Source organism: Falco naumanni, chromosome 1 (genome assembly GCF_017639655.2).
Source record: "Falco naumanni isolate bFalNau1 chromosome 1, bFalNau1.pat, whole genome shotgun sequence".
Taxonomy (NCBI): Eukaryota; Metazoa; Chordata; class Aves; order Falconiformes; family Falconidae; genus Falco; species Falco naumanni.
The window spans coordinates 37,549,553-37,576,417 of record NC_054054.1 but is presented as its reverse complement, the minus strand read 5'-3'; the positions used below and the strand labels follow the sequence as shown (position 1 = coordinate 37,576,417).

Genomic DNA, 26,865 nt, shown 5'->3' with positions numbered 1-26,865 from the left:
CCTTACATTGTAAATAGCAGTTAGAAGAGAGTACACCATGATTTCCTAAGCGAGACTGCAGTCAACATCCACATCTGAGGGTGAGGTTATCTGAGAGGATTTCTCCAACATCATAAAGTATCGTATGCAAACTAAAGGAATTCCTGTAGGCAACTGTTTCACATTTGTCTGAAACACATGATTTGGAATGCTTTACCTTCAATTTACTACAGGCAAGACTAACCAAGCCCAGCCACCAAATACACTATGGGTACTGCACAATGGGCTACAAATTTTTGAAGCTCTGAGACGTGTCTAATTACAAGGACCAAGTTAGTGCTTCTGTTTGATTCAGATCAACTGCCTTGAACTTCCATCTGGCTATGTACGACTGGACTTCAATTTGACTATATCAAAGTCAAGCTGCACTGAAATCCCCTTGTAAGCAGATGAAAAACTTCATCATACACACTGATTTCTTCTGAGGACTGTGCCCCTGAATATCACAAATCCACACCCTTCTGTTACTGCAAGTGCAGTATTGGCTCTACAATAATTCTATTTCTTCTTTTTTAACTATTTCTTATTTAAACTCCTTATTTGTGAATAGAGCAGTACACTCCAGACAAATATACACCCACACAGACCACCACAGCCTACAAAAACCAACAAACTTGGCATAAACTTCATCAACCTATCCCATTAATTCTTGTAACTTGTATCATCATTAAAAAGTAAGGAATCGTATGGTATAACTTAACTGCATGTGTATTGCAGACATTTCAAAAACTCTAAAAGGATTAAGGATGCCATATTACATAAAGTTATACTCAGAATATTTTAAAATTACATCTCAGTTTACATGTAAAATTCTGTGATTGCTGCAGAAAAAAAAAAGGGCACAAACACTTCCTGACAGCTGTGCTATTTTAACTCATGCCTCTTTTTTTCTTGGATTCTTTTGGTGCAAACTCAGAAAATTTGAAACAAGAGTGTTACACTAAAAAAGTCTCCCTCTCAATCACTAGGTATGCAATTATATTTAACTGCATCAGACAAAGTATTTAATATTTTCTTATTTTTAAAGAAATAAAACCATACAAACTTTGTACAGAGTGTGTAGAATAAACAGTTCCTCTTCTATGCCCTTTAAAATAAATTTTGACCCCTTTTATGCTGTTCCTTTTAAAGGTAGGAAGCTGGTAAAACAACAGCCAGGGAAGCATACATGACATCAGCTCGCTACAAAATTCTGAATTGAATCTATGAAAAAGTATAATTTCTTGAGTAAAGAGCATATATCCACACAGGTTTCATTGACCCTTATGTTTCTTTTTGGGTTTGGAGGTTTTTAACATGAAAAGATAAATATTTCTTGAAATTGTAAAGTACTTTGGGAATGTTTCCAGAAACAGCCCAATAGCTATTCTATTTCTCCATCAAAAAACCAATTCCACTTATTAGTGAGAAATAAACACAAATCCCCTTACTGAACAAAAATCACATATTTTGAAAACATAATTCTAGATAGTTCTTCTTTTAACCATATTACAGAAAGGTGAGCTGCTCCAAAGGACTGAAAACATACTGAAAATGTTCCACTACTTTGCTTGGAGAACCTGCCCCACAAAATTAATTCTTACCTGTCGTGACTAGGTTCAAAAGAATAGCACCTGATTGTACCCATGCTCTACAACGTCAGTAGGATGTTTACATCCTTATTTTCAGCTATTACTAACTGAAGGACTACAGAAAAGACTGAGGAAACGTGGAAGCAAGGTGAACAAAATGCTTTTTTTTTTCTTCTTCCTTCTTTGAAAATCTTTTCCAAAATTCTTTTTCAGTTCATTAAATGGAAGATTTAAATTTGTAGCTTTATTGGTTCAATAAGAACTATAAGAATAGTTCACTAGTAATAAAATTGACATTCTTAGAATTCTGTGAAGAATCTCAAAATGCTTGAGAGATATGCCAGAAATAATCCTACAGTCCTGAATAGGAAGTTCTTCAACCATTTTGCAAGTGAATATTGTAAATGTCTCACACACTATTTAAAAATAAACAACAAAAAAATCAAAACCACAGTATTTCAACATTAAAATACACACATACTGGAGGGAAACAGATGCCGTGTGAGTCAACACACTTAATACTTGATCTCATCTCTTATCTAGCCAACTCCTCTATATCAACTTTTCTATTTTGATACTTTCCAAAACCATCTGCAAACATCAAACATACCTCTTCAACTTCTTCCTCCAGCACCACCACCTGACCAGCTCTGTAACTCAATTCCAGTGAGCAGAACGTCATGTATTCCGATTTCCTCCTCTGCCATTTTTTTAATCCAATCTGTCTATTGTGATGTTCCACATCTACTACCACAGGTTTTTTTTTTTTTCAATATAATTCACTATCCCCCCCGCTCCCTTATTACTTGACCTTTCAGATCTTTATCACCCATCAGTACTAAAGCTTCTCTACTTTTCATTCACCTCTTCCCAGAGGCCTTCTCCCATCCTTTCAATGACATGAGTGATTGCTTCCATGCTTCATACTCGTGTGTTCAGCTCTTTTGCCAGCCTCTCCAAACACAAAGTCACCCTTGGTATCTCCTGGGCCTAGCTTGCACCTCACATCCACTTCTGCTCCTACTCTGGTGCTGTGTGAATATATCTGGCAGGGATCTTCATGTTCAGTTGAATTCTTCCACTACAAACTGTGGGGTTTTCTCCTCCTTCCTCCAGCTCCACTATCTCAGGAGCTCTGCTCGGGAGACAGACACAGCTTAAGTTCAATAGGGCTAGAAGAACTAAAACCGAACAGAAGTAATATGCACACTGCAGTGCTGGCCAATACCACATTATCTGCATTAATGTTTTTTAAATTGATTACCTGAAAGATTTTCAAAGATAGCTCGTGAAACAACCACAAAGAAGTTTTTAATCTGCATATGCATAATGGCAAGGAAGCAAACCTGTTATTTCTATTTACCTCTTTCTATATTTAAAATTTAACCTAATTTTATTGAACTGTAAACCAGAAATTAATGCATTATTAAAAAATCCTTTATCCCCCCTTCATCACCAAAACAAAGTGACAGTCCTTTCAACTTTTCCCTCAAGTTACAGGTACTGTGGTAATGTGTCTTATACTCAGTGGAAGTTAAATCGGCATTTCTCAACCTTTCAGAACTCAGTGTACATATCAACGCTTATTTCTGGAAGACCTGTATGTCTTCTGAAAGATTATCTATTCATCTACTTATTGATTATCCCTGCCCTGCTTAGATCAAAGATCTAAGAGGATTACAGAACCTAGTGGCAAGGCTGAAGGCTTGTTAACTTAATAAGGCTGTGGATTTAAAACTGCGTTAAATTAAACAGGTTTTTAAAATGGCTTAACTTGGCTAGTATAGATAAAATTTTTTAAGAATCTCCTCTCAGATCTTTATCTAGCTCATGAAAGAGATGACCACATGAGATCGCAGGGCACTGGCATACACAAAGAAGTCAAGGTCTATGAGACTATTTTCTTTTAGCAAGCTCTCAGCTTCAGAATAAAAACTTCATCTTCACTCAGAGGCACATTACCACAGTAGACTGAATTCATCTTTACTGGATTTGCTTAAAATAAGTGTCTAAAACAGCTATGCCCTATATATGCCAACTCAGATCGTCATCTGATTATCTTTGAATACTTTTCATCTTAACACTTTTTAATCAGTTAGAATCACTCATTCTTCCAAACTTTTTTTACATAAATAAAATACAGGCTACAACATAAAGAACTAAGGTAGCATGCTAATAAAGAATAATTGAAGAGTCTTGTTTCAAAATCTTCAGTATTGATTCTCTTACTTCTCTACGCAAATCGGACTACATTCCTTTTCTTGAGTTCAGCAGCTTGATAGTCTGGTAGGAGTGAGTACTTTTGCCTTTAACCAGAACTTTTCAAAAGCTTGTCTTGTAAAATTGTCATTCACACAAGATAAAACAGTTCTTCAGTTCATTAAAAAGCTTTTAATGTACATGTATAATTTTGAAAGTTTAGGTGCTGAGACGAGGAAGTCAAGGGAGGCAATATGCACATCTTTCCTTCAGAAAAAGGAGAGCAGTTACCTCACCTTACTGGAACACTAATGCCATGAAAACAAAATCAGTTTTACTAACAAAAGAACACACTAAAGACTGAGGAGTGCTTCAGATGTTATGCCATCCAACAAGGACACTCTTGATGCCTGGCTTCTGTGCAACGTCGGCAGCACTCTGCTTCAGAGAGGAGGAGAATGATACCTGTATTAATTTTTAAGCAACATTGAAAATGCTTTTTGATCAAAGGTAAGCATTATGATTAATAGCATACTTCCCAGCTAGAAACTGTAAAAATCATACTTTGCACATTTACATAAAATAAAACCAGACAATCTATATTCGACTCTGAAGAACCATGCCAACTTGGAAAACAGAAAGAACAGTTATGCACCAGATCAGAACTTTTAGTTCAATTAAACCCCCATAAATTCATATCATATTTTTAAAATTGTATGTGGAAGGCTGAGCATATCAGCATAGTTTCAAACAGAATTTGCGTGAGATAGGGCACATCCATGCACACAAGAGAATCTTGCTCTTGTTTTTAGTAGACTAGACATTCTCGCAGGTTCTCTTTTATAATTGAGAGTTTAAGTGCTTATCCTATAGGTAGTGGTGGTAAGGAATTAATTAATCAAGGGGCAAATCAGATAGGAATAAAGACCTAGACAAGAAATTAAATTACTTGAAAATCTGAAGTGTTCATACTCTTATGCTCCAGAAACTTAACTCTGAGTAACAAATCACATGCTTGATGCCACAAGTGTCAAACGAGTATCACAGTTGTAAGATCCTGAGGGTACAGGAATAAATTATTTTCATAGTGGATTGCTCATATACACCATAGTTAATTTTCATGCACCTAGCACGGTCAGATTCTGAGACACTTTGTCACGAGTCTGTAAATGAAACGGGAAGAGTTGAGTTTGACTTTGGTGTTTCATTTTCCCCTCAACTGCAGAATCCAAACCTGTATGTCTCCAGGAAACATCAAATGGCATTTTAAAGATATGCATATAAGCATCTCATGTTAAAGAATTCAAAATAGTGGATTCTGTTTCTCTCTTTGGGGTGACTGTCCTTATCTCCAGAGCATCTTCCTGAGTCCTGATGATTTCCTGATGTTTAAGAGCATGCAGAAGAGAAAATACTTGTTTGCTTCTGTGCTGACCGTGACCAGCTAGAGACTTCATGCCCAAACTGCATGGCAGTCCCTCCAATATCTATGGGACGAGAATAAATGAAAGCAGTTATTCAGACACACTCAGTGCAGTGAGGCTCTAGGACTTGCCCCACTGTTTAGTGTGACGATCAGACAGAGGGCATTGGAGGCATCTGCCCCTCTATACCCAGGAAAGAGAAGTGCAGACAAGAGCCCTTGGATGTGCAATTCTCCCACTCCAGAGCTACTCACTTCCTAAAATTAATCCAGCTCACCTCAAAGCAGCCATTCTCTGTCCAAAAAAACCCCTTGCTCTCCAAAAAGATTTGAAGTTGGTGACGTGAAAAGAAAAAGCAAACTGATCTAGTGCAACTGACCCAAGAATTCACTGCTGATTTTCCAAGATGAGCTTTTCTGTCTACTAACTAGAAGAGGCACCTGACAGGAATTGAGACATAACAGATGCACGCTTTTCCTTCCTACATGCAGTAACAAGGTGTACATATGAACAAGGCTGACCTGATATTTCAGCTTTAATTACTGAGGCACAAACTTGCCCACATTAGGATGTGGATATAGGCAATGATTTGAAGGAGAAGAAAAAAGAAACTTCCAAACCAAAGAAGTCTAAGCAATACAGTAATATTAACCTACACTTTGTGGTATTCATTCATTTAGCAGATCTAGTCATAAATACCACAAGAGTGTCTGTAGTCCAGATACTTCAACAGAACATTTTCTTCCTTATTGCTTATTTTATGCTCCCTATGTTTGACACAGTCAAGGATAAATTGGACCCAAGAGGGAAGAAAAATATATGTTTTCTTTTTCTTGGAAGTAGTACACTAAGATCAAAGGCGAAAGAACATTTGAATAAAGGCTAATGATGGAGCCAAAGAAAAGACCAAGGAAGGTGTTAAGCACATCATGAGGCGAAGGCCAAATGCACTGCCAGGGAAGTCCACCAAAAGACAGACAAACATTTTGAACATAACAAGTTTCCAGTTTTATTATCACAGCTGCAGTTTCACGCTTGCTGTTTTCTGCAGTTCCTATCCATGCACTAAACACAGGGGTAAGAAGAGGAAATATCATGTGAAAAAACATTACACTCACATAAAGGAGAGGGGAAGAGAAGGATTTCTAGCAGACCCCATCCCAGTCAGCCCCTTCAGCTCTTCCTACCTTACACGGTGTCTACTGAGCCACCGAACAAGGGGTACCCACTGCAGAAAGCCAGACACTATGCATACAGAAACACAGCAATAGCACTACTGACTCACTTTAACAACCAGACCCTGGACCCCCTATGTAAAACAATTTTATTGGTATTTTATTTTTGTGGTACTCTAAGAAAAATTAAAATATTTTTATTGTCTTAAAAAAACCCTGCTCCCCTTCACAAGCCCATTAAAAGTAAGGGCTTTAGACTTCCCTTTTATACACAAGTTGAAACTTTCTGAATGATCAAAGCTTTTTGAGTAAAGCAATAACCTATAACTTACCAGCCAAATTAAAATGGAGGGAGGGAAAATAAAAAAGAAAGACACCATTTTATTTCAGGTAGGTGGTTTTAAATGAATTGCAGAAATGGAGGAATATTAGTTCCCTTCATTTTCCAATTTAAACACAGCCCCCTCTTCCACCTGAAAACAAAGCAGTCATACAACAGTATCTTCCACTAATACACCAGAAAAAAAAAAAAAAAAAGGGGTATTGGAAACAAAAGGGGATTAAAGTATCACATTTATATACTATGGATTTGGTTTTTAGTTTATAAATCAACTTACTTCAAAACCTAATTATTTTCTAAATAAAAGGATTACACTAGTTTTGCAGCTATTTTATCAAGCAGATTAGTGTTAGCTCGCAGATTAAAGATTGCTATCAATGTTCAACGCATGGAACTAAATATTTCTGTACTACCAACACCATTCACATTAGATACTCTCTTTTTATTCTTTTCAAAACTCAAATCTATACACTAGTGTGCCCATCGGATGCAGATTTCTCTGGCTGGAGAACAGAACACCAGCTTCCACAGATTTTTTTAAGCATCTGGCTTTTCCTCACTGAAGGATTTATGTGATTCCCTATTAAACATCCAAAACCTAAAGCCTTTTAACAATGTAACACTAGGCACTGGACCATCTTTGGTACAGGAAATGGGACTACGAACAGTACTGTGGAAGTCAACAATTTAAAGAATTAACAGCAGTATCTACTGACCTCAACTGAGACTGTGGACCCATTGTAAAACACCCTACAGATATACCCAGAATAAGAAAGTCCATCTCTGCCCTAGAAAGTATAGAGATTAAATAGCGAGTCAAACAAACGAAGTACTATCAGTCGTATCTGCAGATGGGAAAGAGGCACAAAGAGCTCTGAATGACTCTGTGCAAGGTTATAAAGGATGTCTGTGGCAGAGCCAGGAAAGAGCCCGGAAGCTCTAAATCCTAGCCCAACGCCTTTGGATACTGAGACAATTCTTCCTTTTGCTTATCCTCCTTGTCTTTACTTAATTACTCATCTTGGAGAGGAAACACATTAATACCATGAGAGACAGTCTATTTTCCTTTTATACTCATAACCTCCATTGAAGTTTGTCTAGCTTAATATAGGATACGGAAGTGTTACAGGAAAGTAATTAATATTGTACAAGTAATTGTAAATGTCAAAGCAGAATCTAGTATTTCAGCAAGTGTGAGAGAAAAAAACCATGCATATATAATTTAGAGAGAGACTTCCCAAAATGTTTTCAAATGATCACTAAAATATGAACAGGCACCTATCTCCACATTCTCAAATTAAGATATTTCACATGTTAAAGTTGCACCTTGACAATCCTTACTTTTAGAGGATGGAATATACACAGGAATGCGTAATTAAAACTACACAGACAACAATAAGATACACTTCTGTTTCTTTTCTTAAATAAGGGGGGAAAGCAGATTTTGTACAAATTTTTACAAACACTATCCTCAAAAACAGGTATCATCAAGTGATAATTTACCAGCCTACCATCACAACCACCAATCAAACTAACTGCATTAGCCACTGTTTCTTACATATATCTTTATCCCAAAAGCGGCATACTTTACCATCTGATCTATTATCACTGTGAGCCACTTCTAAGAGTACCCGACCAGCAGATGTTTACTGAAATGACATTTCTGTGTACTGTTTTATTCTGCTAACTCTTATTCAGAGATGATTTAAACATCTTCTCCAAACTACACCTGCTGCTATGCTTGGCAATCCCCATATTGATTTTCAATCCTTTAATAAAAGTTACTGATCTATGAAGACACATTTTCAGTCCCATTGTTGTTTTCCAATCATTGTAAATTTTCTAATCTAAGAAGTTTCCTTTGACAACCAAGTTCTGCCACGATGTCAATAGGCCAGCGAGTGTCATGGCTACAACAGCAGTTGTTGTTTCAGTTCTTACTAGTTTTTTGAATCTTGGTAAACAGTCAAACTGTGCGAGCTGCCACCCTGAGCTCTCTTCTCCAGGGTGGTTTGGATAAAAGACGACTGACTGCTAACATCATGCACCAAGTCCAACAGACAGGGAAGCCTGACCTGCTTAAGTCCTCACGGACTGGAAGATGGCCTTGTCCCTACTGCCCCATATTCAACCACCATGGTTGGGGGAAGAGAATCTAGCTCCATTTATTTTCCTTTTTGACATTAAAGCTTTTTCAGCAGTTGCCAGGCAAGTCTACTGGATCACAAATGACCGCTGCTGTGGCAGTATGTATGTGCAAACTTAGAATTTTACTGTTGCTTTCCCATGTTACACAAGCATGAGAATGGATGTGTGGGTTTACACTACAGTGCAACACAGCTGAGCATTAACAGAAACTTATGGGAACAACCCCCTGTTTGTGAGTTTCTCTCCTCCTCAGTTTAAAAGTATTTATCACAAACACCTCAGATGGTAGGGGTTCACAATAGAAAAGACAAGGTTTTAACAATACACAGAGCAAGAATTTATTGATGCAGTTAGAAAGTCCCCTTAACACCTAGATGAGCATCTTCTAATAGCCTGTAATGTTCGTTTACCCTCTCATTTCAAGAAGACTTCACTACAAGTGGTACCACCAGAAGTCTCTATCAGCTTTGCAGAATAAAAACAAGAAAAAAAGGGACAAGCTTTACAACTTTCCCATTGTCTACACTGTAACATTTCTCAATAAGATTTCACACTGACATACACTATAATATACTCAAATTACACCATCGATACTTATTCAGCACAAGCATCAACTGTATTAGGCACAGCCAATTTTTGAGCTGTTTATGCCTTTCTTTTGAAAAGGGAGATCATTTGAATCATTCACCTATCTCTTCCTGTCTACACCTGGTCCAGAGAACAGCTGAAAACATTATCAAAATATATTTTCAACAGTGATGAGATTTCAGACCATCTAAACAACTCTGCTGTAGGTACTGCTGAGAGAACAGTGCTAATTTCAGAGACTTGGACTATAAAGAAACTAGCAGGAGAACTGGTATGTCTTAGGCACACACCAATTTGAGAGAAAAGTTAAGTATGTATCATCTTAAATCTCTCTTCCAGTAGAGAAATTAGAACAGCTCTCCAACATCTATCAACTTCTGCACATAGCTGTATTTAAGACTCCTGCAATAAGCATACCCTTGTGAAACTACCATAAGGATCTTAAGATAATACCCATTTGACATACTTCGTGAAAATGACAAGATGAATAACATGAGCACAAATTTTTAAGTAAGTACCCTAAAATTTTCATATGCTCATTTGAAGAAAACAAGACTCATGATTATGCAGTCCCTCAACAGCCCTCAATAACTTGCTCCTGAGCAGATTTGACAGCAGGCTGCTGTTCTTAAAGCTATTCCAAGCTGTCAACCTAGCTGAAGGTTTTCACTTTAAAAAAATGCATATATATATATATAATTTTTTTTTTAGATATATATAAAAATTAAAAAAAGAGAGAAAAGCATTAAATTCACGTTCATACCAGAGGGGAAGCTGCAGCATGAGCCTAACTTATCTGTTCTCCCAGGCAAGCTGGCTACTCAGAAGAGCTGGGCAGTCAGCAAACAGAGTTTTCCATCAAGTACAACAAGTATGCTGCCTTTGTCCAAACGGCACCCAGGGAAAGGTGCAGAAGGCTTTATGCACCAAAATAGCTGGGTATAGAAAGAGGTTAAGAACTTGCAGGGAGAAACTACAGTTGTTACCGTGGTGAAAGATTACTGAGGTTACAGAAAGAAACAGTGTTATTGCAGTGGGGGAGATACAAGGCACAGGATTTGTTAATCCCCACCACCCACTCAGTTTCATTAGTTTTAAGACTCAAGGAACCGTTTGTTTGTTTATTGCCATGTGTCACCACATACATACGGAGTATGCAATGTACACAGTACTGTGCAGTAACAGGGCTGGCAGCTCCATAGTCATTGATACACTTCAGGAAATCATGCTGCAGTACATGCTGTATTAACCTTTTCTGAAAATTATGGCATCCTCTGAAAAGGCATTTATGAACTTAGTATTATTTCAGGGTATAACGAGAATGTTTATGACTTGACAGCCTTCATCCACGTTCACTTCATTTAATATAACAGCAACTTTCATGTACTAGTTCCCTTTCAGCAAAATTAGTTTAGGAAATCTGACTCTGCCACTCATCTAGAAACAGATTTTTCTCTCTAATTCCCAGAAAGGAACTGCATTTGCAACCATCTATGTTATAGTTAGCAAAACAAATAGGACATTCACTTCAACAGTGTCCATTAAATTGGCAATTTGCTTCCTGGAGTTAGTTTGTGTTTTTTTTAAAAACAAAACAAAAAAAACCCCAAAACACAACCAAAAAACCCCAACAACAACCACTTTTCATATAGAAAAAGGAAGAGTTCTTATCTCCCCCTTCTTATCCCACAGAGTCAGCTTGTGTTTTTAAAAGTACTGCCTTCATAGTAAGGCTCTGGACCAAGTGGACAAAGGCTGAGGAGATCATCTTCCCCTGTCTCCCAAAGGAAAGAAGACACAAGAATGCCTGTGAAACCCCAGAAACAAAGATGTATTATAGCTTACAGTAAAATGCTGAAACCTATCACTAGTATACACTGAATATCAGTTAATTGCATGAGGAATGCACATGGTCACAATTTTAATGGCACATGGTACAGCACAGCTAATAAACTGAAGCAACGTTCCATATGTTATCACTTTCTATTCTGCACAACATCTGGAAATGCAAACGTTGCACAACAGGGTATTATAGAATATTTAGAGAATAGTCCGTATTCAAGTTATTTTTTCTAATAAGGCTTTGAGAAACTCTGAAGTGCAGTCATTCACTTATGCAGTACATTGCTGCACTGGAAGCCTTCTTGGAGGAGGAGCAGTCTATGAAAATACAGTTACTTACAAAAGTCAACATAAAAATGTATAATCAAGTTATATAGGTATTTTGCTTTAAGCTGAAGAGCTTTTGCAAATGCAAGGTATTATGGTAAACACCTTAAGGTTCTGGAGAAGACCAGGATGGTTTCGATATTGATGATGAAGTTTCTTTGCAGTATTTTTTAAGGTTTAGCTTCTGAAAGAAAAAAAACCAACAACAAAAAACAAGAACACACAAACACATCTTCTCTCCTCCCTTACCAATCAATCTATATACAGAACAAAACCCATTAACAGGAAGTAGCATGATAATTATTATTTTTATATTCTAAAGTAAAGAACATAATGAGAGTGTCTACAAAGCAGAAAAACCAACGCAATCCAGTGGAAAAAACCAACGCAATCCAGTGGAAAAAACCCTGTATTTTAAGTCCTTGTGCAAACTTAAGAGGTGTATCTAAGATGTTTTAGAGATATTCCAATCATGTAAGTACAACTGAGGACAAATGTGTGTGAGACTTCCTTCACTGGGTAAACTAAATCAATTCAGCCATACTTTAAAATAAAGACTAGTCCTGCCAAATACACATTAAAGCACTCTCCACAGGAAGAAAACTACCTAAACCATTCAGAAACTAGAAACTCCACTTCAAACACAGGAACTCTGAATACTCAAGCATCACGCAGCGGGCAGCAAAACCTTTTAGAGAAGCTGTTCTCTCTTGTCATTAGATGCAACAGAGCAAGGTCAGTCATCTCATAAAATATTTCCTGATACAGGCTCTAGAATGGATACTCATAAATGAGACTACTGAGCCTTGATTATAAGGTATTACTGAGCCTACAGGTTGCAAGGAACAGGAGTACAGACAGAAGGCAATGTCTTCCCATCACAGTACACAGATTTTTCCAAACCACTTAGAAAAAATACTTTGAGGAAAAACTAATTAAAGAAGGGGTGAAGACTGAAAGTACAAATAACTTACCAGACCACAGTAGTCCAAAGGTTTCTTTTTAAAGGAAGAGAAGTAAAAGCATAGCTCCTTAGAAGCCAATGACAAAAGCTTCAACTTCAACAAGAACGTAAATTCCCTGCTCATGTTTAGCATTCATTGTATCTAACTCAAAGGGAATTTACTGATAGTCGGAATCATTACAGACAGTGCAACAGCCAAAACAAAATCTCTAATCTTGCAGCTGACAAACCAAGAATAATTTAAAGTGTTCTTCACAAGATGTTTATCTTTCACAATCACTTAAGCTTGCCACATAAATTATCTTGTTCCATTTGACTTCCTTTTAATAAGACAGTTAAAAGTATTGAGATGCTCTTCTCCTCCTTACCTCAACAAATGAGAGTTTTAATAAGGCAGTAGTATTACTGATATTTGCATAACAGTAAACCAATACTGATAAGAACACCAATGTGCTTTGCTAGAAAGCTACAGCAATTCTCAAAAACACTTGTTTTGCCGTATTTACTGACTACCTCGAAGCAGAGGCCATCAATAGTATTGAAATGTTGCAGGAAAAGATACAATTACAAAAAAATACCACCATCTCATAGTACTTACCCTAACAGGAGGGCTCCGTGCTTGCACCCTTTGCTGCTGTCCAACTTGAGAGCTCTGCAGGTCCTTTGATCCGCAGTTAGCTACAGTGTTGATGGGGACCCTTAAAGCATTTGTGCTACCAGTTCCACCACCAGCACTGGGTTTTCGAGGCCTCTGTTTGATGCCATCCAGTAGCCTGACAAGCAAAATATTACTGGGAAGTTCGTCAACACTGCAGTCCACTAAAGTCCTGCACTCTGGGCATCGAAGCTCATTTCGAGAGCTCACAATGCCCAGCAGACAGCGTTTACAAAACGTGTGTTGGCAAGGCAAGACTTTTGCAGAAGCATCAAGGCGTTCTAAGCAAACAGGACACTCCAACAGATCCAGCAAAACTGATTCATCCATTTTCTTTGTATTAGTTAACCAAAAAACAAATCTTCACAGAATTCACGTGTTTTGAGCGCTTCAAGGATATCATGTTACATCCATTCCTTTTCTGACCATGCTCTGAAATTTTTGAAGGAAAAGGTATTAATAAGCGGGAAACAGAATCAGCAAGACAATTTTATATGAAGGGGTTCACACAAAGAGCAAAATATCTCTAGACTAATTCAGTAGATATTTTCAATAAATGAAAGAAAGATCAAAGTAGCAGTAAATAATAACAGTAGTCTACCTTATGTATGTATTTAGTTAATTTCTGGTAACAAATGCTAACAACTAAGGTTTTTAAATTCAAGTTCCCATAAACTTTAGTCTTCCGTGATTTTATTTTCTCAAATCATTCCAGAATGAAAAGCCATCTCCAGTACAGCATTATAATAAAGCTTACTTTTAATAGTCTTTGCTTAATACACCTGTATCGCTGAAGATTGATTTGAAATTAGCTTTTTTCACAAGAAGACAGTGAAGGTAGCTACAGCTGGGTCCAAAACAACACAGCATACACCAACAGGGCATAGGCAAGGGGAACTACACTTATGTCAGGACTAAGCCAACAGCCGACTACTTTTCTATTATTTCTGTTGAAAGTAAGAGCAGCACGCTACACTTATCAGGCTTAAAAACAGCCTCTTAGTTCACAGGGTTTCAAGCTCACCACAGGCACTGACAACAGGGTTCATTACAGTGCCGCCTGTAAGCAGCGGTTCAAAAACTACTGCGAAGTGATTTACAGCAGGAAGTGCTACTGCCATATCGTTAGGACAACACGAGTGCTGCGTATGCAGCCAGAGAGTCACAGGCAAGCCCTGGGCCAGATTCAGCGTATGTAGCGAGGGGCTGCAAAAGCGGGGGGAAAGTGAGGGGGGGGAAGGGGGAAAGACGTAGCAGAATCCCACCACCAAAACGCCCCCTGAAAAATATAATTCTGCGGGAAGTCACACCGGGCTGCTTCACAGGGGAGAAAATGGCTTGTTGGGCTCGGCAGCCCCCACCGCAAGGCAGCCCCAGCCAGGGCCGCCCCAGCGCTTCCCGCGGCGGCGCGGCAGGGGGCCGGCCGGCCGGGCCGCCCCGTCCCAGGCCGGGGGCTGGCGGGGCCAGGCTCGGGGCGAGGCCGAGCGGCTCCACCCAGCCCCCGCCGCCGGCCTGCGGAAGCGGCTCGCTCGGCTCCCCGGGCGCCGGACGCGTGTCGAGGCGCCCGTCCCCGCACCTACCTGCTCTCGGGCTCCGCGTCCATACCGGCTCCTTTATTCATTTATACCTCCCTGCTCCCCTTTTAAAAGCGACTGGCAGGCGGGCAGAGCGCGCGTCAGGCGGTACGCGCCCCTCCGCGGGCCCTCCGGGGAGAGGGGCGAGCGGGGAGGGCACCGCAGGAGGTGCACCCCGCGGCGGGGCCGGGGGCGGGCAGGCCCGGGGCACGGGGCTGTCACCCCGCCCCGCAGCACTGAGGGGAAGGGGGAGGTCAGGCCTGCGGCCCCTCCGCCGCGCCGAGCCGCCCCTCAGGGGGCGCGGGAGGGTCCCCGCGGAGGCCGAGCACCGCCCCCCTCCCGGTGCCTCACCCGACTCTCACCGTGCGGCGCCGCAGCGGGCCGGAGGGGCTGTGCCGGCCCCGCTTTGTTCCCGTGAGGAGCCGCCGCCGGCCCCACCGGTGCCTCTCCCGCCGCAGCAGCGCCGAGGCTCCCGTCCCCTCCCCGCCGCGCCGCGCAGGGCTGACGCGAGGGGCGGCACCGCCCCGCCCGGCACCGCCCCGCCGAGGGGGCCGCGGGGAGGGCGGCCCCCGGCCCGGCCCGGGCCGCCTCCCCTCAGCGGCAGCGCCTCCCCCTCACGGGAGAGGGCGGGGCGCGGGGCCGGGCCGCGGCGGCCGCCCTCTCCTCCCCGCCGCCCGCTCAGCAGGTACCGTGGGTGGCGGGGTGGGGCTTCCCGGGCTGGGGGATCCGCCGCCGCGCCGGGGGGAGGCGCTCCCTGCCCGCTCTGAGGCGGGAGGGGCTCGGCCGGGCACCTGGGGCGGCTGCTGGCAGCGTGGGGGAGGCGGTGCAGAAAGCGAGCAGGTGTTCGCAGCCCCCCCCCCCCCCCCCCCGCTCCCTGTGCTGAATCCGGCCCGGAGGCCGCCAGGCCCCACGGAAAGAGCAGCCGAGGCGCTCAGAGCCTGCGGCTCCTCAGGCGGAGCTGCTGTGGGGCTCGGACCCCCTCCCGGCCGGGCACCGGCCCCCGGCTGTAGGGCCCCCGCTCCCGGCGCGCAGGGCGCAGCGCCCCGCAGGGCGGGGGCGAGGCGGGGGCGTGGGGGGCTGCGGGCGGGGCCACAGGTGGTGCCTTGTCGCATCAGGTGCGGCCCGCGGGTGCGGCGGCGCGCGGAGGCCTTTGCGGGCTGCGCGGGGGTAAGGTCCGTGTGGCGTAGAGCCTGAAGGGGGGGCGGGCGCGCCTGTCCCAGGGCGACACAAAGCGCCTTGCCACCTGTTGCGCGGACAATCAGGTGAGGCAGGTGCGGCCCCCAGCTGGCGTGTGTCTCCTGGGGCCCGCACGTGTCCGTGTGAAGCGCTTGCGTTGGAGATGTTTTGCGTGAAATGCTTTCCTGCAAGACTGTGGGGATGAAGGATGTAAGCCCTATGACACAAAGGATCGTAAAAGAAAACAGCAAAAAGGAATTTTTAAAAGCGCATTTTAAATCAGGCGAGGCACTGTGCCTATGAATGGTGAAAAAATCTAGAGAAATGTGTAAAATCCTAATTATCTTGTCAGCTGCAACTCAGAGAGGAAGCAGTCCGAAAGCTTCCTTCTTGCGTATAGTGTTGAGCTATTCGAGGTTGTTGTCTTTCTTACTGAATTTTGTGTGCATATAAAAAGGTTTTCTTTTTTTCTTTTTTTTTTTCCCCCATGGGTTGTGTAGGTTTGTGTAAGTTGGTAGTGTAACTGGCATTTCTCTTGCTTTCTGGATTTGTTAGCTTAGTTGTTTCCTATGGCAATGAAATTCTGTGATTATTAGGATTGAATGCATCTCTAATGTTTTTAGTAGTAGTAGTAATATTGGAAGTGCTAAATATCTACAGTTCATTAAGAAATGAGGCTTCCTCCCCCGTGAATTCTGGAGTTTAAGAAAACTGACGCAGATGGGGTTCTGGTTTGCATCTATGCTTTCCAGGGAGTATCATAACGTAAATAGACGAGAAGGGTACAAACACCTGATACTGAAGAATATTCCCATGTCTCGTAGTATTCCTCTAACCTGCCGTGTCAGCACTGCTGCTACAGAAAGAAGGATAACCAGTATGTTTAAAATAGGGGACTTGTTGAATCTAAACAAAAGTTCATCTCACAATTGGATTTCCCTTTTGGCTGTAACTTTTCCAAAAGATCTCATCAAGGTTGCACAGTAATAATTCGCCAGCCTTTCCATTATAGTTTTGTAAGCAATGTAATTATTGTTGTCTAAACTTAGTTTGCTGCCTAAGGAATGTAAAATACCTACTAAAATAGTAGAAGAATTTACGATACAGGTGGTGTACCAGGGAAGCAAGATGAAAGTTCAGGCAAGCAGGATAAAAAGATTAGCCCTTTATCAGGGCTGGTCTTTGATAATGTTTTCTGTAAAGTCTGTAAAATATTAAATGTATTGGGGCATACTAGCCAAAGCAGTAAACATTCTGAAGAGTATCAAATAAATATGTTACATCCCGAGCAGCAGCAGTAGTTAATTTTCAAACCATCTATGTAAAAAGCTGTCGGTGTGCATGCTGATGTACGCCACTGCCCTCTTACGGATGTAGTGTTTGGCTTGGAGTGGCTGCGATAGTCTGATGCCAGGACTGAAAGGAACAGAATTGCTATTACATTGAAGCATTTATTCATTCTCGCTTCCAACCACAAGCAGGGAATTGTACACTTTGCACATTTTTACACAAGGAGACCTCCCTTCTTGAAACCGTTCTGTTCTTACGTGCCATTCATTAAGTAATGCAAAGAAAGGAGAAATTGCACGGGACAGAGAACTCTTAAGGACACAGATTTGAAGGAAGAGGCCCTCCAGTTACTCAGATCTTGGAGTTCTACAATTGAAATGTCGAATAATATTTGTTCATATTTGTGAAAACATATTTTACACATTTTTGGTGTAAGTTGGAGTTCTGTAAGTTGGTTTTCAGAATTTCTGTAATTGTAGTTCTGAAGTTGGTTTTCAGGCAAAAACTTGTGGTTTTTTTTCTCCAGCGTATGCTGTTTCTTTTCATCTGGGAGGCATTGAGTAAAGGAAGAAGCAAAGGGCGGTAGGCAGAATGGGAAAAGACAGAATGTCAGTAGCAGAACTGGTAACGCTTTGTTTCTTTTCTTCCCCCCCCCCCCCCCCCCCCATGTGTGTCCAGCAGCCTTGGTGCAGTAAACCCATGATGTCCTTTGTGCTCCTCCTTCCCTTTTGCCAATACCTTCTTTTTCTTCTGTGAGACAGTTAACCTACAGGCCCCTCCCCATGTCTTCAACCCTCTCTGCCAAAACAATCATCTATTCCTTCTTAAACCCTACTGTAGCAATTCATGTTTCTATCACATTTCCAAGTATCCTTAGCTTTTCATCTGTCTTTAAAATGTAAGGGGACTGTGCCTGGCTTTGAGCAACACTGGGTAATTGATAAGTTAGCAGGCTAACAAGAAGAGCTAACTTGACATTTTTTCACCTTCTCCTGTAGCGGGGACATTAAATTTTAGATCTTTTTTGGATATGACTACTGTTTTCTGTAAAACCTATAGAATCTTAATATCTTTGCAAATACTCTGTCAGCTTTTGCCAAGGAATCATAAATAATTGGGAAGAGGGGCTGACATGCACTCTATGATCGCTTACATCTAGTTCCTTAGGAAATTTAACTAACTGGTAGTACAAGACATTTCAGAACAGGATTCCACTTGTTACCATGCAAATCTTTTGAAACATAAGCTAATGCCCGAATGAGTGAAAGCATTAAGTACACTAATGCACTGAAAAACAAAGCCAGGTCCAATCTCCATTTTAATACTAGAATGTGTCACCAAAGATTGTGACCCTGATGGCAGGATAACCACGTGCCTGTAAAAGCCATGTTAACAGTCTGTGTATTTAGATTCATAAAACAAAACTAGAGTGAGTGCCAAGCAGAGAAACCCTGGCCTGTGAGAATAAACATGTGAAGACATATTTAATTTATTTGTGAATTCTATCCATAAAATCTTGAGGTGACTACAAAAGACTCAAAGGTACTAAGAATCATGGGACAAGAAGTGTTATGTCCTATGAGAAAATATAACAGAAGATAGTGTCTTGTGGCAGTCACAGTATGATTTTTTTTTATTTGTAGATTCAGGAATGAATTTGAACATTAAGATTATTTCTACTGAGAAGAATAAGCGTGTTTTTGTTTTAATATACTTTCTTTGTAGCTTTTTTTGTTCCCCATAAAGGATAATGTTTCCCAATTTGTAATGTCCACATTAGCTCATCTTTCCCATGCAATATAGATCTCAAGCACACACTGGAAAAGTTAATCTTACTTCCTTGTAAAATGACCGTTGGAGATGCAGCGGTGATTTCCTTTCAAAGGCCATACAAAATTCCCACTGACATCAATTTAGTAAGAGTTTATCACTGACGGCCATGCTGATACTGCTGGCTTTATGCTGGCAAGTACAGCACGGTGAAGTGTGGCCAAGTTTCTTCAATCTCTGGCAGATATGAGCAAGGATGTTCTTCATAACTCTTTAATGAAAAAGGAACAGAGTCATTGGATTATTTTGTGGCTTTGTTTTTTTGGGAGAGATTGAGGGGATTGCGGTTTGATTCTGGGTTTGGTTTTGTTTGGCTTTTTTTTACAAGTTGTCTATGCTGTAGTTAGTTCTAGCTTTACATGGCGTAGCTCAGTTACTCTTAGCAGTATTCTAGCAGCATGGAGCTCAGCATGGTTGATACCAATTCAGTCAGTTTGCTGGGAAATCGAGTTTTTTGCTGCCCCTGCTGCACTTGCTGTGTTGCGAACGAGTCATAGCTAGATGAATGACTGTAATACAAATGTACTGCTAAGGCTTCTGCATCCTGCCAGAAGGATCTCTGCTGTTGTTGTATTTGTGAGGAGGCAGGAGAAATGGCTTGTTGTGCTTTCAGTACATTTTGTCTTCTAGTTTTACATTTTTATTCTGTATTCTAGGCATGTAGCTTGGGGTATAGATAAAAGTTGGCTGTGCCTCAAACCTGACAACACAGAGATTACATTTGACTTTTGATTACTTCTTAGTTTCCTGTTTTCTTGAGGGGAGTATCGTTTGTGTATTACTGTTGTGAGCTAGCTCTGACAATGTGAAGCTGGGATTGTACCTTTGCACATATTGATGCTTCTGTAATAACATAATTTGTGTCACAATGAGGAAATATGCAACAGAAAAAGTGACCGGGGCATTGAAGAATAAACATGTTACAAATTCTCAGTGTTGAGGTGAGGTCTTTGTTACCTTAAGACATTTCCACTTGGCTAGTCACAGGAAAACACTGAGCTTATGATCCGCACAGCTACCTGCAGCATCCACTGCTGTGCCTTGTAGAAATACAGTAAGGTGTTGGTGGGTGTAGGAGGTCAAGAACTTGATTTGAATGATCGCTGTACTCCTGGGAATGTAGTGCCTGCATCTCGTTAACCAGCAAGCTTGACATTGCCCTTACTACAAACAAGGTTAAAGAAAAAGCAAAGGGGAATGCTTATTTGAAGAAATCAAACTAGATGGCACAGCTGTGAAGATATTAAAAAAGGTACAGAAATGTAAGAAGCCATTGTTAATGAATTTCTTCTAAAATCAAATTATCTTTTGCCTTCTTTGCATGCAGCTGATAAGCTACAGACCTCATCTGTGAGGCTGCGGAGTAGGTCCTGATGCTCCTTTGCCCCTCTGGAGTTAGTGCTCTGTCCACACGGGAGATTCCTGTGGGGACAGAGCATGCCAGATTTTCGGTTCAATCCTTTTCTAGGTGTATCCCAATCCAATTTAGATCTGGTGTCCCAAAGTTTTGTAAATTATTCAGGATGTAGTTTTAGAGCTATTGACTGCCCTGGACGTTTTAGAATACATACATACATGCCATTTTGATAGCTTGCTATATTGTTAGGAAATTTTAAGCCATTAAAAAGCTATTGTTTTCCCCACTTTCAAAGGCTATGTACAAGTCACGGGGTAAAGCTGTGTCATATGAATAGTAAACCAATAAATCATTTAAATGTTTAAGTGGAATTATTGCATTACTGATTCTAGACTGAGGTCAGACAGAACTATAATCAACCACTCACAAGTGATCGTGGGCTGAAATGACTAAACTCCAATTTGATCTTTGAGGAACATTGTGACAAATGTTTGGAGCTTTCAAAACCCAAACATGACACTAGTTGTGGGGCTCAAACAGTTATTTTTTTCCTTTTTAAAAAAGTCAAAACTTAATATCATAAAGGGTATTCAACATTCATAAAAGTTTACTTAGTCTTCATTACCACACCTCATTACCAAAGTATCTGAAAAAAGCTGAACATCTGGAGACTGGATACTTGGCATGTGTACTATTTGAATAAAAAAATACAATATTAGATAGGAGGAGCTGGAACTGCAGAGGAGAGTTAGAGGCACTTTTGCACATGGACTGTGCAGAGGGAGGGAGGTTGTGGGCATTGGGACACGTCTGTATCCATCAAGTCAGGTCCGTAATTTCTGGATTCTGTCTTTTGTTGCGTTTTGTATTTCTGAAATGCCTTACAGCTTCACTCTCCAAAATCCTGTGAGACAGACAAAGCTAATCAATAAGTTTCATGAATATGGAAGAATCCACAGCACCATGCTGTTTTACCTAGAGGGGTCCTGCATTCAAATTAACCCTCCTAGAGCAAACATCTTTGGCCAAAGCCTCAGGGTCCTATCCTCAGAAAAGTGTCCTCCAAAAAGTAGCAGGCTGGAACCTCAGACCTCATCACATTTTCACACCAAATATATCTTCAGAACATCTTAAGCACTCCCTACAGCCTTTCTAGATGGGAAATTTTCAAGTCCACTCAGAACAGGCTCTACGACAGGTGATTCAAGGGATGTTACTTCTCTTTTGGGCAGCTACACAACAACATAATGAAAACTCAGACATTTCTGTGGGGTTTAACAAATGCCTTTTTCTAGGTGTTTATTCTAAGAGCAGTTACTGGGAGTGCATTCACAGAGGAGCAACTCTCAAAAACTGCTTGTGCCTTTGTGGTCATTAAAGCATGAGAAATGTGTAGTAACAGCAACGATATGGCTGTACTGTGGTTTGTTGTGTGTTTTACGGTGAGTCCTGCAGTTCCTCCTACTGTCCAAATCGGGAAATCTGTTGAAAAGCACCATACTCCCTTCACTTAGATCTCTACTGCAGTGAGAGTCTGGATTTTGTCCTGGAGCAGAGTCTGAATGTAGCTATGCCACACTCAGGCTTAGGAGCAGGGACTGGTAAGGTGCTCCTGTTTAACATGTGGCATATTTCTATATGAAACTCATGTTTTTAGAGCAAAATCTAAAGGAAGAATTTGCTAGCTTGTTTAAATTCTGAACTAAGCCATTTAGAATTTTAAGTGCTGCAACAGTTTGATAGTTTGCCAAAAAAAAAAACCCCAACCAGTTGTCATGTTAGTTCTTAAAAGCGTGCTCAGCTAGTTTTTTTCAGAGAGATTTATTTCCTTAAAATAGCATTTTCCTTCTAAAACTGCCTGCTGGGCAGAGCTATCTGACAAGCAAGTAGAATTATCAGCATGTTTACTTTTCAAACATCTCTTCCATGCTTAAACAGTTCTGCTGTGGTATCAAACATACATGAGTGATGAGATAGGTTTTGTAAGAGTTTGTGTACTAGGATATAAAAAACTAAATTGTGTTGCAGCATTTAAAGTGCACTAACATTTCCATCACAAACTAGTTAAAGCAGTGTCCAAGGTAAAGCATTTACTCTGACTGAAGCATCCCTTTTTGGAATGTAACCTTGGCTACAAGGAAAGTTGCGTTCCCATTGGCACAAATTAGACTTTTTGTGTTGTCTGAAAGATACAGAAGCTCCTTTACAGCTTCAAGTGTCTGCAATTTCTAGCATGCTTACAAAAGGATGTAGGCAGAGGTTTGGATGTGATCAGTGTACCATCTGTGTGCCGTTGGTTTTATCTGTGAAGGAAAAAGCAAGGATTTCCAATGTAGCTTGATGCTGAAGGAAAGTTTTGAATTGCATTGGGATGAAAGTAACAGAATAAAGGGACAAGTTCCCCAGTAGTTTTTTGCAGAATCACTATCATTCTGCTACCACAGTTCTTAACAAACAGAGGAATGAAGAGAAAAAAAACCCCAACAAACTGTCCTTGTTCAAAATAAGATTAAGGAAGTGAGATAAATTTATGGAGTATTCATGGCACTACTTTGGATTTCTTTTGTAAAGCTTGGGACTTGGCTTTTAAGTCAATGAAGACATTGAGATGCAAAATTAATTCACTGAGGCTGCTAGTGCTACAAGGCTATCAAGGCTATATAATCACTCTGGGATTGCCAAAGATTTTTTTTTTTTGTAGATTTGTGTCACTTTCACTCCCACACATCTGGCAAGAGACCTCTCTGCACTGGCTTAGTTGAAAATCTTATCTCATAGATCATTACTAGCAATAAATTCCAGCCTTTGTGCTTATATTGTCCCACAGCCTGGAGTCACTGATTTTGCAGAACTAGGAATTTGGGCTGTAAAATATTTACTCACTAACACACACCCCCAAAAATGCCTCAAAACTAACCCTCTAGCTCTTTCTTTGTAAAGCCAGCTCTGAAAATGTAAATCATATCAAACTGACTCTCAGGGCCAAAGAAAACAGGCAGCTGGATTCCATCTCTTTAGCTAAGAATCAGCCCTTAAATACCTCCTAAATAATCATTTTGTATGAGCTATAGTCAAACTCATTTTCAAGTAATGTTTTCCTACATGTCCCAGAAAATGGAAACAGCAACTCTCGGCACGTGGGTGTGACTAGGGCACTGACGATGGGTAAGTGTGCCAAAAACCTGTTCACAAGCATCACTGTAAACTGCTAATGCAGTTCTACCACCATTCTTCTCTAAGGTCACACCCACACTAAAAACAGGATATCTTTTTAATCCACATCATAGTCCTTAAATATAGCTAAGGCAGCTGTGCTCAAAACAGTTGTTGGCAAGTGATCTGTGCTAGGTGTTTTCCTGTTAAGGAGCATTTTTCTGATATTGCATCTGGAAGCATTCCTATTTATGGTATTTATTTTGCTGTTCCTTTTATATATGACCAGGATGGGGAGCATGAAGGCAGAGTTACCTCATATGTTGAAGACTTTGCAACCTGTAATGAAAAAGACTGGAAAAATAAGAGAAGGGAAGACAAACGAGGGGAGAGAATGACTGACATAGATGCAGTTATCTCTGCAAGAGAAGTTAAATAATTCACTGGGGAGGAAGCAAAGGGACAATTCCCAGAACTAAGCCACAGATCTCCAGCTTTGAGCTGTCTCCTGGAATAGTTAGTAATGACCAGCAAGTGTTGCTGAATAGCAGATGTGTTCTCTAGGTGTGGGGAGAGATGGTATGGAGATGCTTGAGATGCAGTGAGATACTCGAATATCCCTCCATTCCTGATCATCTGATTTCAGAAGAAATATTGGTAACTGGCAAATAATAAAGCCAGAATATTTTCCAAGCACCCCCACAATCATTCTTGAGTAACTTAACCAAGCAAAACCATGGCAGAATAAACAGTCAGGTACAAGGAGCATGAAATGACTTCCCCTTTTGTTTTCATAGAACAAGTTAACAGTATTTTGACTCTAGGTAGCGTTGCATAACATGAAACGTAGTAGTTTTAACCAAAATACTGGGATAATCCAGGAACAAGCTGTAACTTAATTTTTGGCATTTTTATTTTTGGTTTCCCAGGTGAAATCTAGTGAGTGCATGGAAGTGTTTTTTAATCAATCCTGATACATATCCACATACACTGCCATCTAAAATTAGGTTAGCGCATTATAGCTGCTGTGGGAACCTTAACTTACTTTCATTGACTTTAGGAGGATTAAGTCAGAAACAATACTATTTAAATGCCATTTTTTGTATTTACTTGGCAAAGACTCTTGTCAATTTAAAGTTTCCCTTGGGAGGTGTCAAGAGGTCACTGAAATTTTCCTGGGCAAGGAAGGGAGAGTGGTTGAAACCTTGGCCTCCCTGCTGCTTCCTTCAGTGTTTTTCTTCATGTCATTAGTGCTGTACTCGGCACTTTTCCCCCAGCTTCCATTAGAAGGGGGACTGAGTGAATGTAAAATGTTAGTGAGAAATGGAGGCAAGAAACACAGAGAAGGCTTCCCTGCTGTTTTATTTGGCTAATTCTAGGCCTTGGTAACAGTAAACTTAGTCACAGAAAGTGACTATAGAATATATTGTCTAGTATGCACAAGAAACTCCCAGATGCTTCAGCACATTTTTTCCCCAGTTCATTCTATTACTCTACACAGTCTTCTGTCCAAGGACCACAAAGCCTTTTGACCTCTCTGTTATCCTATGACAAGGAAATACAGTTCCCTAAGGCTGAAAAAGTATCAGGGCTTGATTTCCAGAAATTAGGTACCTAGAGTTTCCATGAACATCAATGCAACTGTAAGCAAGCAGCATTTTTCAGACACCACTAAAACAGAAATTCAGAATGGAGGGGCAGGAGGGACCCCTCGCATCCTACAGGCCTTGTGCGCAGAGTTTCTGAATTTAAGCTGAGAATACCTGAGCTGAGGTATCAAAACCAGCTTTGTTAAAGCTGGTGACTGTAGGAAGGATCTGACTTGTTTCACACAATGGATTAGTGGGATCCCTCCAACAAGCCCCTATGGTTTATCATACAAAAAAACAGGTATTCACAATCCCTAATTTTCAACTATTTAAGTTGAACGCTTTTCATGTTTTTAACTGCTCTAAGGCAGAATAAAGCATCTGTGGGGAGCTTTGCCAGCAAATGAAAACAAAAATAGTGTTAAGTAAGTACATTATGCCTTGATTAATACAAGATAAACATTATACATTACACAGCTTGAGCTCCTCAGCAGGCCTATTCCACGTTGTATATTCATACATAAATTTCTCTTACTGCGCAAGCAGTCTTGCACCATCCTTGACAGATGAGCTTTAGGAACTATTGTGAGGTGGTTTAAGTTATAACTCCATCTGTTACAGCCCATCCTTCTGATGGAGATTGCTTTCACTGTGGCAGATTAAGCAGAACGGAATATGTGTTCATATCCCCACCAACTGCAGCTCAGAGTCTGGCGACTTGGCTCAAACCCATCTTCTCAGCGGTTTAATCAATGATGCTGTGCTTTGTGCCGAAGCGTGAGGGTGGGTGCACATTCATTCTGCTGGTCCTGATAATCATCAGCAGAGGGAAAGAACAGACAGCTGAGAACAGGAGCATCTTAAGAGATCACGGTGGGATTTGACTTAAGCTTTCTGTAAAGTTTTACTGCGAGGAGGGAGGCCTTATGACCATGCTTAACCATGCTCTGCTATTGTACATATGGCTAGACACTGGTGTTTATGGTGGAAAATCTGTCCATTACTGATCTGAGCAGACTAGTTACTGTAGTATCACTGCATGGTTACCGAAGGTCACAGGCCAGGGTTGAACAGTCCTCCATTTCCCAGTTGGCAATACTCGACCTCGTTGGCTGTTACGAGTCAGAATTTGCTGGAGTCTCTTCCTGGACAGACAAAATTGCCCAACATAGACAAAGGAATAGTGGTCATCTGAGGAAGGGAGGGACTGCAGTGAATTGAGTACAGCTAAGTTATTCAGGGCACTATGATCACTAGCTGATGTACTAACGTCTGTGGTGGAACAGGATATGCAATTCAGAGCAATTGGGCTTTTCAGCAGCTGAAAAAATATGTGATACTATTAATAGCTAAAAATCACATTAGAGATGTTTTACTGCTTTGGAAATAATTCTCCGCATATGTTTACTAACAGTAAAATACAGATCTACTAAATAAGGCTTTAAAACTATTAAGCGTGAAAAAATAAAATAGTATTTCTTAAAATTAAAAGGGCATAAAAGTATGTCCAGTCTTAAGTCCAAATTTACTCTTTTGAGAAGCTCAACTGCCATAATCTTCACCTTTTGATTTCCTCTTACAAAAATTTGAAGAACAGGACTAAAATACTCCAAACTGCCATGTG

At 40.9% G+C, this 26,865-nt stretch overlaps 1 protein-coding gene across 2 annotated transcripts in view; it reads right to left on the bottom strand.

The window, feature by feature from the left end:
• SH3RF1 (SH3 domain containing ring finger 1) overlaps positions 1-15,367 on the bottom strand; it is a 90,426-nt gene extending 75,059 nt beyond the window's left edge. The window contains exons 1-2 of one of the 2 annotated variants that reach the window (XM_040589215.1): positions 15,209-15,367; positions 13,216-13,704 (exon numbers count right to left, since the gene is read on the bottom strand). In XM_040589215.1, the coding sequence (XP_040445149.1) occupies positions 13,216-13,602 (387 nt within the window). In that variant the 5' untranslated portion in view covers positions 13,603-13,704; positions 15,209-15,367. Of the gene's footprint in view, positions 1-13,215; positions 13,705-14,852; positions 15,184-15,208 lie in introns of those variants that run through there. The other variant, XM_040589221.1, reaches the window with a different exon arrangement.
• Between the last annotated feature and the right edge of the window lie 11,498 nt (positions 15,368-26,865).